General features: G+C 36.2%; 1 protein-coding gene across 4 annotated transcripts in view; it reads left to right on the top strand.

Annotated features, from left to right (window-relative positions):
* The window catches only part of LOC150104072 (CUGBP Elav-like family member 1), a 579,257-nt gene that overhangs the window by 100,873 nt on the left and 459,028 nt on the right, over positions 1-19,356 (top strand). For all 4 annotated transcript variants that reach the window (XM_090397270.1, XM_090397273.1, XM_090397272.1 and 1 more), the window contains exon 4: positions 769-817. In XM_090397270.1, coding sequence (XP_090253396.1) covers positions 769-817 — 49 coding nt within the window. The remainder of the gene's footprint in view (positions 1-768; positions 818-19,356) is intronic.

Below are 19,356 nucleotides of genomic sequence, written 5' to 3' on the forward strand. Positions count from 1 at the left end.
AGCCATCTGAAATTTGGTTCTCAGAATTATAATCTAATCCCCTTGCTCAAAAAGATTTTACATATCAGATGAAGTAAAATTTAAGTATTTACATTACATACAATATAAATATTTTTAATCTTGATTATTTGCATGCTTTTTTAGAACTTACTGTAGTGTCCTTGATATTACAGGATTACATTTTGATAGGTGAAAGAAAATCATAAGTAAAAATAAAATATGAACCTCAATTTTATCCTGCCTTCTGTTTTATTTTATTTTTTTCTGTGTAAAGAAATTTTAAGAATGTTAGCCAGTTATAGGATATTATTTTCTAATAATTCATCAAAATATATTCCATAATAAATCTCTGTTATGGTCTTGGGGCATCTTGCAGCAGTTTCAGTTATACAGAAGTCAGTTATACTGACTTCTAGCCATAGCTTCTATACTTCTAGTTATAGTAGCAGTGTTGCCCTCCTTGGAGCAAAGAGGAGTGCATGTGTGTGTGTGTATTATTGGAGGACTGATTCAAAAATATATATATCGTTCTTCAAATATGAATCAATTGACAAATGAAGTTGAGGTTTTTCAGAATACATGAGGATTTTATAGTAATATAAACCCATGAATCACTTGACATTTTTTATTAGTCGAGTAATTTTTATTTTACAGAAAATTATATTTAGCAGAATAAAGATATATCTTTTTTAACTAAAGCAGTAGCCTATAATGTGTGTGTGTGCATTTTATTATTATTTATTTATTTATTTTAATTTTTTTTTCCAGATGCATCATCCTGTTCAGATGAAACCAGCAGACAGTGAGAATAGAAATGGTATGTCGTCAGAAAGTTTGTTTAGGAAAAAAATTTAGAATATTAATATTTCACATGAATGAATTTTTAAATGAATTTGTAACAACATACTCATTGTTGTCATGCAGAATAAATTTTACAGCTTCCTTGATTTTACTAGGAATTGCAGCATACATTTCTATATACCAAGTCTTTCCATGTTTCATTTTCAAATTGTATAAAGAATAATTGTTATGAGAATATGAATTTTTTTTTTGCTTTCCAAATCAGAAGTTAAATATTATCTAGTGTACACCCTCAAATGGTATACTAGACCATTATGATATAATAGTATTATACATGTAATCACTGCGGGATATATATACATTTCATAGATCAGGTTTACATGATTTCTATTGGATATTTTTCAGAAAATAACTTATATGACTGCATGATAAAATACAAAAATATATATATATATATATATATATATATATATATTTATTTATTTCCAAAATAGAAGTATATAAAACACAGGCCAGAAAATTAATGAGTATTGTGTGGAAAGCTAAATAGGAGTATGAAAAGAAATTGGCTAAGCAGGCTAAACGAAATCCAAAAGATTTTATTGTTATGCCACAAGCAAAAGAAAGAATGAATGTGAAAGAATAACTTTACTGAATGCAGATGGTACTATAGTGTCAGAGGCTAATGAAATTGTCCAGTTAACGAGTGCTAACTTTGCTAAGATATGTCAACCAGGTGTATATAACATGATGCACAGTGCACCATGTTACATTGGATGAAGAGTTAGAGGTGCATGAAAATGAGGTTGAAGAGCTGTTGTATAACCTGGATAAGAATTTGTCCATAGGAACAGATGGAATATGAACACTTTTTCTAAGGGAATGTTCAGCCAAATTGGCTAGGCCTCTCACATGTTTGTATAACTTGAGTCTCAGCTCAGGAATGAAAAGAATGTATGATAGTTCCATTACAAAGGTTGTGAAAAAACTGATATGTCCAACTACTGACCTATCAGTATGTCTGGTGTGGTAGTGAAGATTTTAAAGAAGTTGGTAAGAACTTGCATACAGAAATGGGTAGACAAGCTATCCTGCAAGGAGCAGCATAGGTTTACTAAAGGAAGGTCATGTTTTAGTAGTCTGCTCATATTTTATAACAGTGTTATGGCTGAGTTGGATAAACGAAATGGATACACTGTGATAATGTTGAATTTTACTAAGGCATTTGATAGGATACCACACGAAAGGCTGTTGCATAAATTGGAGAATATTGGAATATAAACTCTGGACTTGGATCAGTAGATGGTTGACAGACAGATATCAAAAAGTGGTATATGGTGGGTGTGAATCTGCCAGATTTAAGGTGATCAGTGGTGTACCTCTGGTTATTGTTGTTCAGTCTGTACATTAATGACATTAGGAAGGGTTTAACAGGAGATTTGTAATTGTTTGCAAAGGTTTTCAATCATAGGCAATTGTTTGCCTATGATGAGAAGATAGCAGGGCAATCAGGGATGCTACTGAAATCAAGCACTTACAAAATGATTTGAATAGGCTGGAAATTTGGAAAAACGAAAATGACTGCCAGTTTACTGTTAGTAAGTGTAAAGTTATGCACTTTGATGTGAGGCATTGAGGTGGGCATGATCCAAAAAAACTTTGGGAAATACTGATGTATACCCTACCTTGATGATTCTTGACTCCCTGGAGTTCTCAGATAATAATAATCATAATGATGATGAAATAAAAGTCACTACTAGTTTCTAGAAAACTTCATTTGATATATTACATAGAAGTGGAATAGAAGAAGAATTACATGAAAACATTACTTAAGTACATCTACCATCGTATTAAATTACCAATGGATTGCTAACATTTGAATGAATTCTTTGAGGAGAGGAATCTATATATGGGAATTTTTCAATTGAAGGTGAGTTAGTTAATCTCATACAGAGATATCAGTTTGTTTGTTTTTTTATAGAAACTGGTCTTTCTTTTTGCATATAAGCAAATGCAGAAATCTTATCTATCATGAGAGCACATGCAACTCACTATAAATTAAAGATGCCAGGAAATTATATTCTTGGTTTAATCTTTTATTCAAGTGTAAGCAAACAAAGCTTGCACTATGGGAAGAGTCACTACCCATTGAGTAGTGACCCTTCCAATAGTACATAGCATTACACATCTCCGTAAGGAGGTGCTTTGCATTATAAGGATACTAAGGCAAGTAATGTGAAGTGATCAGCCTCTAGATGAGTTTCACTGTTCTGAAATTACTTCAGGAGCAGACTTTGTTTGCTTACACTTGGATAAAGGATTAAACCAAGAATATAATTTCTTGGCATCTTTAATTTATAGAATAACCAAGTGGAAAAACTTCCAGTATGCAATTCACAGGCAGAAAATACTGTTGCTGTTAGTGGTGGGCAGTAGATGGTGTTGATGGTAGCAGTGTTGTTGTGCATAGGTGGGGAATTAAGTAATAGGAGAGATGGAGAGCTGTGTATAGAGTATAATAGTGTTTTCCGACAATGAGTCCTTGGAGTTGTCATGTAATAATAATATATGTAGTTTATTACTAATCATAACTTTTTGGATAAAAAAATTCCAGCTAGTTTTGAAAAATATAAATAATGGGGAGGGCATCCAATTATCTAACAGTTTAAGCAAATGCTGCATGCCAAGATGTGATTATCAAAGCAGTGCAGTTGACTTTCACTAAGCAGACTCATGGACCACACAGGAATAGTTTGCTATAGAGAATATCTATTTAGAATAGTATTATGCCCATAGGGCTTTTTTTGGGACATTTATGGAAAATTGTAATACTGAGCAAAATTGTTATAATGATGTTTACTATAGTGAGAGTAGAGAGTATTAGAATTGGTTTAATTGGACTAAATTACAAATGTATGCACATTAATGCAAACTAATTGTGTGAGGCAAGAAGGTAATTTATGTAGTTCAAGGTAAGAATCTTTTAAATTCATGTGTGGTCAACTCATTGGGATGTAGTAGGGTCTCAGAACTCCCCTTAAAAATGTTTTCAGTGCTTTGTCCTCTCATATCTAGTATTTGCACCATGTTGAGTTATTCCTCACATGCAGTTGATATTATGGATTTGGTCTTGATGTTCACCAGTTTGACCAAAATAAGAGATAATATATTCATGGACAGTAAATGCTGAGTAATGACTAGTAGTATGGTAGTGTACTAGCAGTATGCTATCATCCTACCATAATCAGATTATGAGAGAAAATTATTTAGCTGGTCAAAGTAAATCCAAAAGAATTTTTCAGTATGCAGCAAGTAAGAGAAATAATGATTATGGAAGGATAACTTTACTCAGGCTGATGGTAGGAAAGTAACAGAGGTAAAGAAATAGTTCAGTTACTAAGTGATCACTTTGTACGTTTGTATCATACAGGTGTAAACTTTACAGTTACTGATGTGACAGAGGCTGATATGAGAATTGAGGTAGATGAACTTGAGGTGCTCAGCATATTGTAAAATATCAAAGTGAATACTGCAGTCGGACTAGATGGTACGTCAACCCTTGTGCTATGAGAATGTGCAGTGTTGTTTATCTCAGTTCTGGCAAGGTTCCAAGGGAGTAGAAACAGGGTAAGATAGTTCCGTTATATAAAATTGGATCCGAGACAGAAGTTGCAAGTTACAGACCATTTAGTAGCTCAGGAGTGGTGGTTCAAGTATTGGAAAAGTTTGTTAAAGGTAAAAGTCAGGATTGGGTGGATAGGAATATGATACTCTGGGGGGGAGCATCACGGCTTTGACATAGGTAGGTTGTGCCTTAGTAATTTATTCACATTTTATAATAAAATGACAGCAGAATTGGATAAAGAAAATGGTTATTGTAGCATTATACTGCTGCACTTTGTAAAGGCATTTGACAGGATTAAATGCCTTTACAAAGTGCAGCAGTATAATGTTACAATAACCATTTTCTTTATCCAATTCTGCTGTCATTTTATTGTGGAAAACTATTATGTAAGGTAAAGCAAATGGGATGGATATGGGACTGGTGGCTTGGATGGGGGGGGGGTGGAGGTAGCCAACAGACATCAGAGGATATTGTATGGGGGAGTGGAATAGTGTGAATGAGGGTGATTAGTGGAGTACTGCAGGTCTCCTTACTAATGCCTACTACCCACCCCAATGATATAGAGAAGAATTTAAGGAGGAGATATTCAGTTACCTGCTGATCACAGTAATTGATGAAGTTACCTTTCATCAACTACTGTTACCTGATCAGTTATTGTGATGAAGTTACCTTCATCACAGTAGTTGATGAAGATGATTAAACTAAATCAACAGTGTTGGCAAGGATAATGGTTGTCATTTTAATGTAAAATGCAATGCGATGCACCACATTTTGTGATGCATGTTTTGCTCTTCTTTAAAAAGGTAAATTGATATAACTCATGTTAAGCTCACTGAGACTGCATTCCTTGTGGAACTTGCGCAGATCATAAAAATGCAATGATACTGTTCTTAAAGTAAGTGAATGAAGTGTTTATCATCCCTTCTCTCCCTCTCTCTCTCTCTCTCTCTCACACATAGATAATTCTAATTTCATAAAAAATGTTAGTCATTTCTTCACCATGAGCAGTCTTCCTTCATCCAGGTGACATCATTATTCTTTCATATTATGACTTCTTACATTCCTTTTGCAGATAATTTACAGCTTTTTCCCATCATACTATCAGCTGTTTATTTCAAAGAACAAAATTTACAACAGAAAGCACTGCAATGGATAGCCTGCAAGCTGCTTCTCTGCCAAATTATGTATAAACCACAGTACACCATATAATATTTTTAGTTATTCAGAATGGGGCTAGAGCATATTTATAATGGAGAAAAGAAAAAAAAGTTATCCTTCTTGGATTTCCTTATCTTAAAATCTGACAGCACAATACTTCAACAGTATACTACAAGTTTATCTTCAGAGGTGGGAACTTAGAGAAATATTCACCAGCATCCACACAATTTGTTCCACAGACTCACAGCAAGAACTCTGTAGTACCAAATCTTTGGTGCAGCATAATGAATATTCTTAAAATTATCCAAAGAATCACACATGTATAATTGTGAGGAGACCTCCACTTAGCCTTTAAAGGAATGCGGAGAACTGACCAGGGCTTTTGACCCATTGGCGTAGCCAGAGCTTTTGCTACCCGGAGTGGGCCCTGAGTTTGCCGCCCTTCTCAATATACACCAGAAATACTACAAAAAAGTTAAAAAGACGTATAGCATTTCTGACAATCTGAGGCTAAGTCACTGTCACCACTGGTCAGACTAGCGGGCATTTTCACCGCAGCTCCCTGATCGCCATAAACTCCCAAACGCTCAGCAGTATGATCAATTTGTTTAAATCTAGACCATGGGTGGGCAACTTTATTAAGTGTGTGTGTGCCAAAATCGCCATATCTTTGATACAAAATTTTCTCATGTGCCAACCGAAATTTTGGGGAACATATTATTATTTGGTGTCTTTTAAGTATTGGGAAGACCTTTTTAAATAATCAAAAATCACACTAGAATGGTAAAATCAAAGAATATTGTAAGAGTGATTATGGTAAGTCATGTAAGATTGAATGAATGTAAAAATTAGTGACGGAATTTTTATTTAAAAGCCCTTCTACCCTGTTGATAGCGTGAATATTTTTTATTTGCATTTAAGTGTAATTCTAGCTGCCATATAAAGCCGCACAATTTATTGGCGCAATTTTTAACATCAGCAAGAGTAAACAATAATTCTGATATTTTTTTTATTTTATTATTTTTTTTTTTATAAAGATCAACCAGACATCAGCTTTTTCAAAGTTTTATCAATATATTACGGTGAGCAATCTATTACAGTAATCAATATAAAACATCAATATATTACAGTGCACAAGTTCATAATTATTTTACTTGACTAAAGCACAATAAAAGAAAATAAAATTAAAGATATAATTTTATTATTTCCTTATCCCTTACGAGTACTACATAAAAATTACAGACAAAATAAATTGTTATTTTACCTACATAATATATTAAACAGAAATTAATCTTTACCATTTTTAGCAGATAACATCAAATCAAAACTAGAGAAAGAAAAATAGTAGACATTTTATTTATTTATCATCAATGAGACTTTTGCTGCTGCTGCATCACTAATGACAGATAATTTATGTCATGTTTATATTTTGTAACCTTTAGTGATATGCATGCGCTACTAGTTCCATCTGTAAGGCTACTCCTGACTTAACAAAGTTCATCACTGAGAACAGTGATTCACAAGAATATGTAGATGCAAAAATGAATAATAATGCTGTTGCATCTTCATCAAATTCCTGCCATGTACCCTCAAGGGGTGTATAGGATATGATAGTACTACATGAAAAAAAAAATTACATCATTACTAACTTCCTATCTACAATTTTCCTTCAAATCAGTCTGTTACTTGTCAAGACTCCAACATTATCAGATCTTATATTTCTATCGTCTAAGGCACTTTGTACCGTATCAATCCACCTATATCTTGGTCTTCCTCTGGGTCGTTTTGTTGCCAACCTGGCAGAGAACACTTGTTTTGCTAATCTTTCTTCACCCATTCTGTTTAAGTGACCATACCACCTGAGATTAGCTCTGCTAACGCATTCCTGGATGCTGACAATGTCAAGTTCTTTCCTAATATCCTCGTTTTTAATATGATATTGCCATTGATGCCATCTGTTCACGCCTATAATCTTTCTCAGGACTCTAATATCTGCGGTTTCTAGTCTTTGGTTAAGTTTTTTACTTCTAACCCAGCTCTCAGATCCATAAGTTAAAACTGGTTTGAACACTGTCTTGTATACAGCTAATTTAGTGTTTTGGGTAATTTCTCTCTTATTCCATATGAATTTATTCAGTTGACTTCCTACTATACTGACTTTATTGATTCTGTTGTCTATTTCTATATTTAATTTACCATCTTCACTAAAAATCATGCCTAAGTAGGTGGAATGTTTTACTTGTTCCACAGGTTTTCCATTCACAATGCAATTGAAATTTTCAATGATTCTACCTATTTTCATTATCTTTGTCTTTTTATTGCTGACCTTCATTCCATATCTATTACAACAGTTATTCAATTTAGTCAAGGAATCTTGCAGACTTGTAGCGGATTTATTGATAAGTATAACATCGTCCACATAAAGCAAAGAGCTGACATTAACATCTCCAATTTTGATATTAGGTTTAATGCCACTTACCTTCATAATGTGATCCATATAGATAATGAATAACAGAGGAGATAATGTACATCCTTGTCTCACACCAGATTTAACATTAAATCATCTTCCTGTACTTCCTTCAATTCTACCTGCTGACTTACAACTCAAATAAAGACTAAATATTGCTTGATATAATGCCCCGTTGACACCATATAACTGTAGCATATTGAATAGCTTCTCTCTTGGCACCTTGTCATATGCCTTTTCCAAATCGACAAAATTTCAATACAGATCTTTGCTATATTCTCATGCTTTTTCGACTATTTGTCGTAAAGTGAAGATCTGATCCTGACAGCCTCTATTTGGCCTGAATCCAGCTTGTTCTTCACCCAGCTTTTCTTCCACAATTCTTCTCAAGTATACCTGCATAGATCTTGCCAGGAACACTCAGTAGGGAAATACTCTGTAATTCTCACATTCAGTTTTATTTCCCTTTTTATATATGGGTACTACGAGAGCTCTACTCCAATCATCGAGAATTCGTCCCTCTGTCCAGGCTTTCTGAACTATGTAGTGCAGCCACTGTAAGACTTTTACCCCACCATACTTCAACATTTCTGGTCGAATATCATTACTCCTGCTGTCTTTCCACATTTCAAGCCTCTGATGGCTTTTTCAACTTCAAGTTAGGATATGTATTCCTGACTGCATCCCTGGTCAGTGTTTTTTACCACTGTGCTGTCATCACTGCTTGTTTCATTTAGCAGTTTTTCAAAGTAATTAATCCATACTTCAAGGATATCTTTTTCTCCTGTTTTCATGTCACATTTATCATCTCTAACTCCTTTTACAGCACTCTTTCCTTCATTCCTAAGCTTCTTCAACAACCTCCAGAATATTTTGCCACTTTCTTGATATTTATTTTCTATATTCTTCCCAAAGACCTCCCATGACTTTTGTTTAGCTAGTATTACACAGTGTTTAGCATTCTTGCATTTGTCTCTGTATTTTCTAAGAGCACAAGATGACTTATTTGCCAGGAACTTTTGATATGCTTCTTCTTTTCCTTCACTGCCTCTTTAACTTCCTGTGTCCACCATGGAGTTCTAATTTTTCTATCCATGCAAGCAACTTCACCACATGCCTCTCTGGCTGAATCAATCAATGTTTTCTTCTGGGCTTGCCAATGAAGCTACAAGGTTTGATTCCTGTTCTCAAACTCTTTCATTTTTTCTTGAGTAATGTTTGTATATTTTAGTCTACAGTTCACATCTGAGATCTGCTCAACCTTTATTCGCTTTAAAACTTTCTTACATGTTATTCTTTTCAATATGAAATTCAATTTTATCCTGCTCAAGACTAAATAGTGATCACTTCCAATTTCAAATCCTCTCTACACTGTGGTGTCTTGCACCAGGGAGAAAACATCACTATCAACAATAACATAGTCAATGAGACTTTTCTTATTCCTTGCCTATTCTCTCCATGTGAATTTGTGCACATTTTTATGTTCGAACATGGTGTTAGTAATAACCAGTCCATGTCCTGAGCAGAAATCCAACAAATATTTTCCATTATTATTAGCTTTGCTCTTTTCTGCAAAGTTTCCCAAAATATTTTTGTATGCCTCACAATCATTTCCTACTCTGCTATTTAGATCCCCAACAAGGACCAACTTTTCCTTTTTCATTGTGTCAGTTGCTTTTTCTAAAGCCTCAAAAAATTCCTCCACTTCTACCTTAGTAGAACCTTCTGTGGGACCATAGGCACAAATAAGTCTCTTTGTCCAGTTCCCCATTCTCATATTTGCCCACATTACTCTACTTGAGACTGACTGCCATTCAAGAAGATTAGCCTCATATTTTGTGTTGAATACTATGACTACTCCTTCTTTTTCTCTATTGTCATTGCCTGAATATAACATTTTGTATTTATTGCTCAGAAAGATCTCACCAGTTTTGGTCTTTTTTGTTTCAGTCACCCCTATTATGTCGATCTGGTACTTATCCAATTCCCCAGCTAGCTCCATTTCTTTGCCATTCAGGCTTCTTATGTTAATAGTACCGATCTTTAACTCTGGTGATGATGAGTTGGGGTGTGTTTTTAGATTTGTTCCAGTAGCCGACTTTTCGCTTTCGCCCTGGTTCTCTGGCGAAAACAACAGCGGTCTTGTTTAGCCAGGCGATGCCCCAGCCGGCATGAAATTTTGTCATGTTGTACCATCATTTTTTATTTTGGTTTAACCAATAAGAATACAATTTGGTCGGCTAAATCCCAAATTTCCAGCCCATCCTCGTTCGTTTAGTATCCAAGTAGATACCCAATAGGGTGCACCACAAGAAGGTGAGGATTGGACATTAGGTCAGAAGACCTGGTCGGTTCTCCGCATTCCTTTTAAGGCTATGTGGAGGTCTCCTCTCAGTTATACAGCTTTGACCCTTAAGCACCCCCATGCTGTTGCAAGGGTTTTTAAAAATATAAAAAGTTTCGGGAATAGCATTCCAATTTTTTAGTACCTCTTTTTCCGCACTTCTCCCTGCTAATCGCTCCTTTTCAATATTTTCTGAGTCAACTCTGAGGTCAACAAATTTCTGCCTCCAAATTGAGATACTTTGAAAATCAATCAACTGCATTTCAAAATCATCCATAATTATCCACAAAAACATATGCAAGTTTATTTGAACATGTTTTCGTGTCCTGTAGTTTGAGGTTCAAGTCATTTAAATGTTCACAGAAATCTGCAAAAAACATAAGTATACAAATCCACACAATGTCATACATTTCTTTATAACACATTTGATTCTCTTTTTGATTAGTCAAAAAGAGATTTATATCATCCAAGCTTTCAAAAATCATTTCTGAACAAAACCTTGACTAAGCCACCGAACATTGTTGTACATTATATTAGTCCTTTGTACACCAAATCCATCTCATTGAATAGATTCTGAAATTGTCTTTTATTCAAAGCACGTGCAGAAATGTAATTAACAATCTTGGTTACTGTTTGCATCACTTCTTGAAGTTCCTTTAGACCACCGTTTGCACATAAATTCTCCTCATGTAGGATGCAATAAAATCCTATCAGTGGATGACCAACATATTTTGCAAACATTTATAAATCCTGCTTCCTTACCAATCATACTGGGTGCACCATCTGTTGTGAAGGATTATACTTTTGAAATATCGAGTTGTCGAATAGATAATTCGTTCATAACTGCTTTATATATTTTCAACCTCACTGATATGCTCAGGTAGTGTTACAAGGTTAATCCTCTCTTCTTTGCATACTTTGTCATCCCTACAAAATCGAGCAAAGAGTGCCAGCCTAGCTGATGATGTAATGTCTGTGCTCTCATCAACACAAATATAAAAGAACTTACATGAAGCCAAATCTTTTGTTAATTGTTCTGCTGTATTCCTTTCCAACTTAAGTATTCTATCCTTAATTGTTTTTCTACTCACAGACAATTCTTTAATGCTCTGAATAATTTTTACCTTTTCTGAAAGATTGTCAAAATGGAAAGGTGTACATTCCAGCCATGCTTCTTTAATATATTCCCCATCACTGTGGTTTTTTCATGTTGGACAATAACTTTTGAATCCTCAAACACTAGCAGCAACTAAGTTGGAACTAGGCTACCTGAAATAAATTTCATCAACATATTGGACTGTTTTTTTTGCCTTGCTCAGTTCACTAGAAATTAATTCTCTTTGTTTTTGCTCACTTTTATTATTTAATTTCTTATGAACAATTTCAAAACGTCTCTTTACAGAAGAAGTCTTACAAACAGCTGATTCGAACATAAAATGCATAATGCTTTATTATCTTTCTTAATTATGCCAAGTTTGTCAGTCCAGTATTCTTTAAATTGTCTAATATCCTTTTCATTTGAATGTCTATGTTTTCTTCCACCGTATTCTATGGCAGGTATCCAGAGCATGGTCAGCAAGACCCGAGTGGCTGTATTGGTGAAACCGGATGTAGTCCTTGTGTTCTGAAATTCTGATATTTGCTGTCCTGCCTGTTTGGCCAAAGTAGGACAGCTTACAACTGTAAGGGACCTGGTATACACCAGGTAGGTCTAGGGGGGAAGGTTGGTCTTTAGTAGAGCGGATAAGGGATGCCAATTTTTTATACGGTCTGTAACAAGAAGTTATGTTTTTTTAGGATTTTTGTGATTTTTTCCGAGGTGCCTCGGATATAGGGTATGGTGAAGGATTTTGAGTAATCCTTGTTGTGAGGGGGGTGGGGGTTGTGGTTTACTAGTTTCAATATTTTTTGGATTTTTTGGGTGGGGATAGCCATTGGCTGAGAAAGTGTTGAGAATGTGGTTTAGTTCTGTGGTTAGGGCATTGTCATTCGAGCAGATAAGTTTAGCCCTGTTGTGTAGTGTCTTAATGACTCCATATTGTTGCGAGGAGGGGTGGTGGGATTGTTGGTGAATGTATCTGCCTGTATGGGTGGGTTTTCTGTATATATTGAGAAAACCAAGGTTCCATCAGGCTGGCATGTGACTAGTGTGTCTAAGAAAGGAATGCAGTTGTTTTTTTCTTCTTCCAGGGTGAATTTGATTCTGGGGTGTTGGTTGTTTAGGTGGGTTAAGAAGGAGAGGAGTGCATCGGAGCCATGTGGCCAGATAGCGAATACATCATCTACATAGCGAAGCCAAACAGTTGGTTTTTGTGAGGCAGAGTGTAAGGCTTTCTCTTCAAAAGTCTCCATATAAAAGTTGGCCAAGGGTGGGGAGAGTGGAGAACCCATGACTGTCCCCTCTATTTGTTTGTAGAATTTTCCTTGCCAAACAAAATAGCCTGAGTTCATTGTGAACTGAAATAGGGCTGAGATATTGGGAGGAAATTTAGCTTGGCCCACCCTTGGCCAACTTTTATATGGAGACTTTTGAAGAGAAAGACTTACACTCTGCCCTACAAAAACCAACCGTTTGGCTTCGCTATTTAGATGATGTATTCACTATTTGGCCACATGGCTCCAATGCACTCCTCTCCTTCTTAACCCACCTAAACAACCAACACCGCAGAATCAAATTCACCCTGGAAGAAGAAAAAAACAACTGCTTTCCTTTCTTAGACACACTAGTCGCACGCCAGCCTGATGGAACCTTGGTTTTCTCAATATATAGAAAACCCACCCATACAGACAGATACATTCACCAACAATCCCACCACCCCTCCTCACAACAATATGGAATCATTAAGACACTACACAACAGGGCTAAACGTATCTGCTCGAATGACAATGCCCTAACCACAGGACTAAACCACTTTCTCAGCCAATGGCTATCCCCCCCCCAAAAAAAAAATCCAAGAAATATTGAAACCAGTAAACCACAACCCCCCACCCCCCTCACAACAAGGATTACTCAAAATCCATCACCATACCCTATATCCGAGGCACCTCGGAAAAAATCACAAAAATCCTAAAAAAACATAACTTCTTGTTACAAACCATATAAAAAATTGGCATCCCTTACTGTTCTACTAAAGACCTACCTGGTGTATACCAGGTCCCTTGCAGTTGTAAGCTGTCCTACTTTGGCCAAACAGGCAGGACAGCAAATATCAGAATTTCAGAACACAAGGACTACATCCGGTTTCACCAATACAGCCAATTGGGTCTTGCTGACCATGCTCTGGATACCTGCCATAGAATACGGTGGAAGAAAGCCACGATAATACACCGTAGCAAATACAGATATGAAAGGCTTTTTATGGAATCGGCTTCAGCCCTAAGAAACGATCCAGACCTCAACAAATTTGGCTGCATGAGACTTCCTCAAATTTGGGAAACCTACATCAGAAGACCTTTAGCCCAATCACCCAAGAATACCAACATTGCCCGCTAGAGGGCACCATCAGGACTTTAGGAGAAATAACGAGCTTCCTACTTCTTCCTCACTTACTGTTTGTTTTGCCTGCATGCACGTGTCTTGTACTTAAGTTCTTGAAAATGGCAACGTGACATTGCTGAAATATAGAAATATATTAAAATTTAATTTTAATGTATATCCTAGTACGTTGTAATTTCCTTAAATTATATAGTGATAAAAAAAAAAAAGAGTAGGAAATGATTGTCAAACATACAAAAATATTTTGGGAAAATTTGGAGAAAAAAGCAAAGCTAATAATAATGACAAATATTTGTTGGATTTCTGCTCAGGACATGGACTGTTTATTATTAACACCATGTTCCAACATAAAAATGTGCACAAATTCACATGGAGAGAAGAGGCAAGGAATAAGAAAAGTCTCATTGACTATGTTATTGTTGATAGTGATGTTTTCTCTCTGGTGCAGGACACTAGTGTGTACAGAGGATTTGAAATTGGAAGTGATCACTATTTAGTCTTGAGGAGGATAAAATTGAATGTCATATTGGAAAGAAGAACATGTAAGAAAGTTTTAAAGCAAATAAAACTTGAGCAGCTCTCAGATGTGAACTGTAGACTGAAATATACAAACATTACTCAAGAAAAAATGAAAGAGTTTGAGAACAGGAATCAAACCTTGTAGCTTCATTGGCAAACTCTGAAGAAAACGTTGATTGATTCAGCCAGAGAGGCATGTGGTGAGGTTGTTGTCTGCATGAATAGAAAAATCAGAACTCCATTGTGGACACAGGAAGTTAAAGAGGCAGTGAAGGAAAAGAAGAAAGCCTATCAAAAGTTCCTGGCAAATAAGTCAGCTTGTGCTCTTAGAGAATATAGAGACAAATGTAAGAAAGCTAAACACTGTGTAAAACTAGCTAAACAAAAGTCATGGGAGGACTTTGTAAGAACATAGAAAATAAATATCAAGAAGGTAGCAAGATATTCTGCAGGTTGTTGAAGAAGCTCAGAAATGGAGGAAAGAGTGCTGTAAAAGGAATAAGAAAAAGAGATAAAGGTGATAAGAAAACTGGAAGAAAAGATATCCTTGAAGTATGGAGTAATTATTTTGAAAAATTGCTAAATGAAAATAGCAGTAATAACAGCACAGTGATTAAAAAACACTGATCAGGCATGCAATCAGGAATACATATCCATACTTGAAATTGAAAAAGCCATCAAAAGTCTGAAATGTGGAAAGGCAGCAGGAGTAGATGATATTCGACCAGAAATGCTCAAGTATGGAGGTATAAAAAATTTTACATTGGCTGCACTGCATAGTTCAGAGGGACGAATTCCAGATGATTGGAGTAGGTTCTCATGGTACCTATGTATAAAAAAGGGAAATAAAACTGAATGTGAGAATTGCAGAGGTATTTCTGTACTGAGTGTTTCTGGTAAGATTTATGCCAGTATACTTGAGAAATGGTTCAGAAGGATCGTGGAAGAGAAGCTTGGTGAAGAACATGCTGGATTCAGGCCAAATAGAGGCTGTCAGGATCAGATTTCACTTTACGACAAATAGTTGTGAAATCATGGGAATATAACAAATACCTGTATTTAAGTTTTGTAGATCTGGAAAAAGCATATGACAAGGTGCCAAGAGATAAGCTATTCTATATGCTACAGTTTGGTGTCAATGGGGCATTATATCAAGCAATACTTAGTCTTTATTTGAGTTGTAAGTCAGCAGTTAGAATTGAAGGAAGTACAGGTAGATGGTTTAATGTTAAATCTGGTGGCCGACAAGGATGTGTATTATCCCCTCTGTTATTCATTATCTCTAATGGAGCACATTATGTGTTCCATTATAGAGGGGGTATTAAACCTGATATCAAAATTGGAGATGTTAATTTCAGCTCTTTGCCTTATACAGATGATATTATATTACTAAATAAAATCGCTACAAGTCTGCAAGATTCCCTGACTAAATTGAATAACTTTTGTAATAGATATGGTATGAAGGTCAGCAATAAAAAGACAAAGACAATGAAAATCGGCAGAAGCATTGAAAATATCAACTGCATTGTGAAGGGAGAACCTATAGAACAAGTAAATCATTTCAGATAATTAGGCATGATTTTTAGTGAAGATGGTAAATTAAATATGGAAATAGAACAGGATCAACAAAGCTGGTATGGTAGGAAGTCAGCTGAATAAATTTCTATGGAATAACAGAGAAATTAGTGAAAAAACTAAATTAGCTGTATACGAGACAGTGTTCAAACTAGTTTTAACTTGTGGATCTGAGAGCTGGGTTAGAAGTAAAACACTTGACCAAAGACTAGAGACTGCAGATATGAGAGTCCTAAAAAGATTAGGTGCATGAACAGATGGCATCAATGGCAATATATTAAAAATGAGGATATTATATAAGAAGTTGACATTGTTAGCATTCAGGAATGTGTTGGGAGAGCTAATCTCAGTTTGGTATGGTCACTTAAAAAAAATTGAGATGAAAGATTAGCAAAACAAATGGTCTCTCCCAGGTTGGCAGGAAAAAGGCCCAGAGGAAGACCAAGATATAGGTGGATTGATATAAAGAGTGCCATAGAGGATAGAAATATAAGATCTGACAATGTCGGAGTTCTTGATAGTAATAGATTGATTTGGAGGAAAATTGTAGATAGGAAGTTAGTAATGTAAATTTTTCATGTTGTACTATCATATCCTGTACACATATTGAGGGTAAATGTTAGGAATTTGATGATGATGATGAAAGAATCACACTCATGTGTGCACGAGCACACACACCATTCCCACCTGCTGCATGATTGAAAGAAGCTTCATCTCATGTCCAGTAGGTTCTTCAGAACCAATCTCTAGATATTGATCAAGTTTGAGTTTTTACTCGCCTATCATAGATGCAATGAGTGGAAGGAGGGTAATTATTATGTGGGATTTCAACTATGGTAACATTGATTGGAAGGAGGAGAAGACACATGGGAAGAAGGAATTGGATTTTATGCAGTGATTAAGGGATAACTACCTGAGAGCATATAATGGAATGTACTAGGGGGTTTGAGAGTGCTTGACCTAGTAATTGCATCTGAGAATTTGTCTGTAATGAATATGATCACTTTACCATCAATTGGTGAGAGTGACCATAAGGTTTTGACCTGGGAGATGGCCAAATGCGTGGAATTTTCAATTAAGAAAGAGTACATGTGGAAGTATACCAGGCTGGTGAATATGACAAGCTCAGGAGGATTGCTTGATTCAGTGCCATTGCATGTAAAACTGCAAGGGCTGGTGGTTGATAGTGCATGGGAAGTATTAAAGGAGTGTTTGAAGGAGGCAATGGCTTACTGTATACGTAGAGTCTGCATAGTAAATCAAGTAGGGGTTAAATGGAAGAATAACAGCATTAAGCTTGAGCTGCAAAAAGAGAAACAACTGTGGAGGGAATTTAAGGAGAAAGGTGACCTGCAGGCACACGAACAGTATAATGCACAGGCCAGAAAGGTGACGAGTGTGGTAAGGAAATCAAAAGTTGATTATGAAAGAAAATTAGCCACGTATGCTAAAGAGAATCCCAAACAGTTTTTTCGATATTCTGCACGTAAAAGTAAAAATGTATACAGCCGAATGACTTTAAAGAATGCTGATGGTAGGGAGGTAACTGAATTAGTTGATATAGTGGAATTACTGAGCGAGTACTTTGCAAGAGTATATCATTCAGGTGGTGATATTGCAGGAATGAAAGATCCATCAGGTTATATGGGAATTGAGGTGAATAGTATATTACAAAACTTTAATGTGAATACATATGTGGGTTTGGATGGTATACCAGCTTGGGTCTTATGTCAAACGGCAAAAGAATTGTCAGTGCCCTCAACCATTTTGTTTAATTTGGGTCTCGGGTCTGGGTTAATCTTGAGGGGTGTGGAAAGAGGGGAAAATAGTACCACTGCATAAGGGACGTTCCAAGACTGCTGTTGCAAATTATTGACTGATCAGCATATCAGGAGTTGTCGTCAAGGTTTTGGAGAAAGTAGTCAAGAGAAGAATACAGGAATTTATAGATGATAATGGGATACTGTATGGGGGGGGACAGCATGGTTTTGTGAAGGGTAGATCATGCCTCAGTAACTTGCTCATGTTTTATAACACAGTGACAGCTGACTGGATAAGGGTAAAGGGTTTATAGTCATACTGCTGGACCTTGTTAAGGCCTTTGACAGGATACCACATGGAATTCTAATCAGCAAACTGCATCATATGGGGATGAATAGGAGGGTGGTTGGCTGAGAGATATCAGAGAGTACTTTATTCAAGTGTAGAGTCCAAAAGACGGCCTGTGACTAGTGGTGTGCCACAGGATTCTGTTCTTGGACCACTACTGTTTAATTTGTTCATTAATGATATCGGAAAGGATCTGAGAGTTACTTATTCATTTGTTTGCTGATGATGCAAAGTTGGGTAGAGCAATAGTGAATGCACGTGATGTCAAAATTTTGCAAGATGATTTGGATAGATTGGGCTACTGGGCTAAGGAGAATGGATGTCAATATAATGTGGCAAAGTGTAAGGTTATGCATTTTGGGGTGAAAAGATTAGCAGCAGTATACCACATTGGTGGAACTGTACTCCAGGAGATTGACCAACCCAGGGATTTGGGAGTGTTGGTGGATAGGGAGTTGAAGTTTAGGGGGCACATTGCAAAAGTGGCTAAATCAGCTCATGAAATCACTTAGTTATTGAAGAATACTTTGACGAGTAGAGACAAGCAAGTTATTGTTCCTCTGTATCGAGCATTGATAAAACCCCATCTTGACTACTGTGCCCAGATCTGGGTGCCATGGTTCTTCTTGATGGGGGAGGAGGTAGAGAGGATCCAGAGACGAGTGACCAAGATGATAGCAGGTCTATGGAATGAACCTTATGAGAACAGGTTGAAGATTTGTAGGTTGTAGACATTGGTTGATAGGCAGAAGAGGGGTGATATGATTGAGACATTCAAATTACTGAAGGGTTTCTATAAGATTAATTCAGAGGATATTTTTCAGAACAGGTCTGGTTGTGGGAGGACTAGGGGGCCATCCATGGAAACTGGGCAAGAGTGTGGTTAGCAAAGGTGTTAGAACTAGGTTTTTTTTGCATGGAGAGTGGTAAATGAGCAGAATAAGCTGCCAGAGTTTGTTGTGGATGCCATGACTGCGAGTGGGTTCAAGGCAAGGTATGATACATACTATGTGGAAGCTGAATAGTTGTTGACAAGATGTTTAGGGCCTCCCTCGATGAGCCTAAGGACTCTTTGGAGTTGCCCATAATAATAATAAACCTTGTATTGAACTAACCTGCTGTTATATATTTCACTTGTGTCTTGTCTGCGGCATTGTTATGTATTGCCGTGTGCACCATTTTATGTCGTTGCTCTTCCAAAAAATTAATTTTACTTCCATATGAATTTACTATCTACAATAACTACAAGACTTATAAAATTT

Source organism: Typopeltis vanoorti, chromosome 8, assembly GCF_054136105.1.
Source record: "Typopeltis vanoorti isolate ZY-2024b chromosome 8, IOZ_Tvanoo_1.0, whole genome shotgun sequence".
Classification (NCBI taxonomy): Eukaryota; Metazoa; Arthropoda; class Arachnida; order Uropygi; family Thelyphonidae; genus Typopeltis; species Typopeltis vanoorti.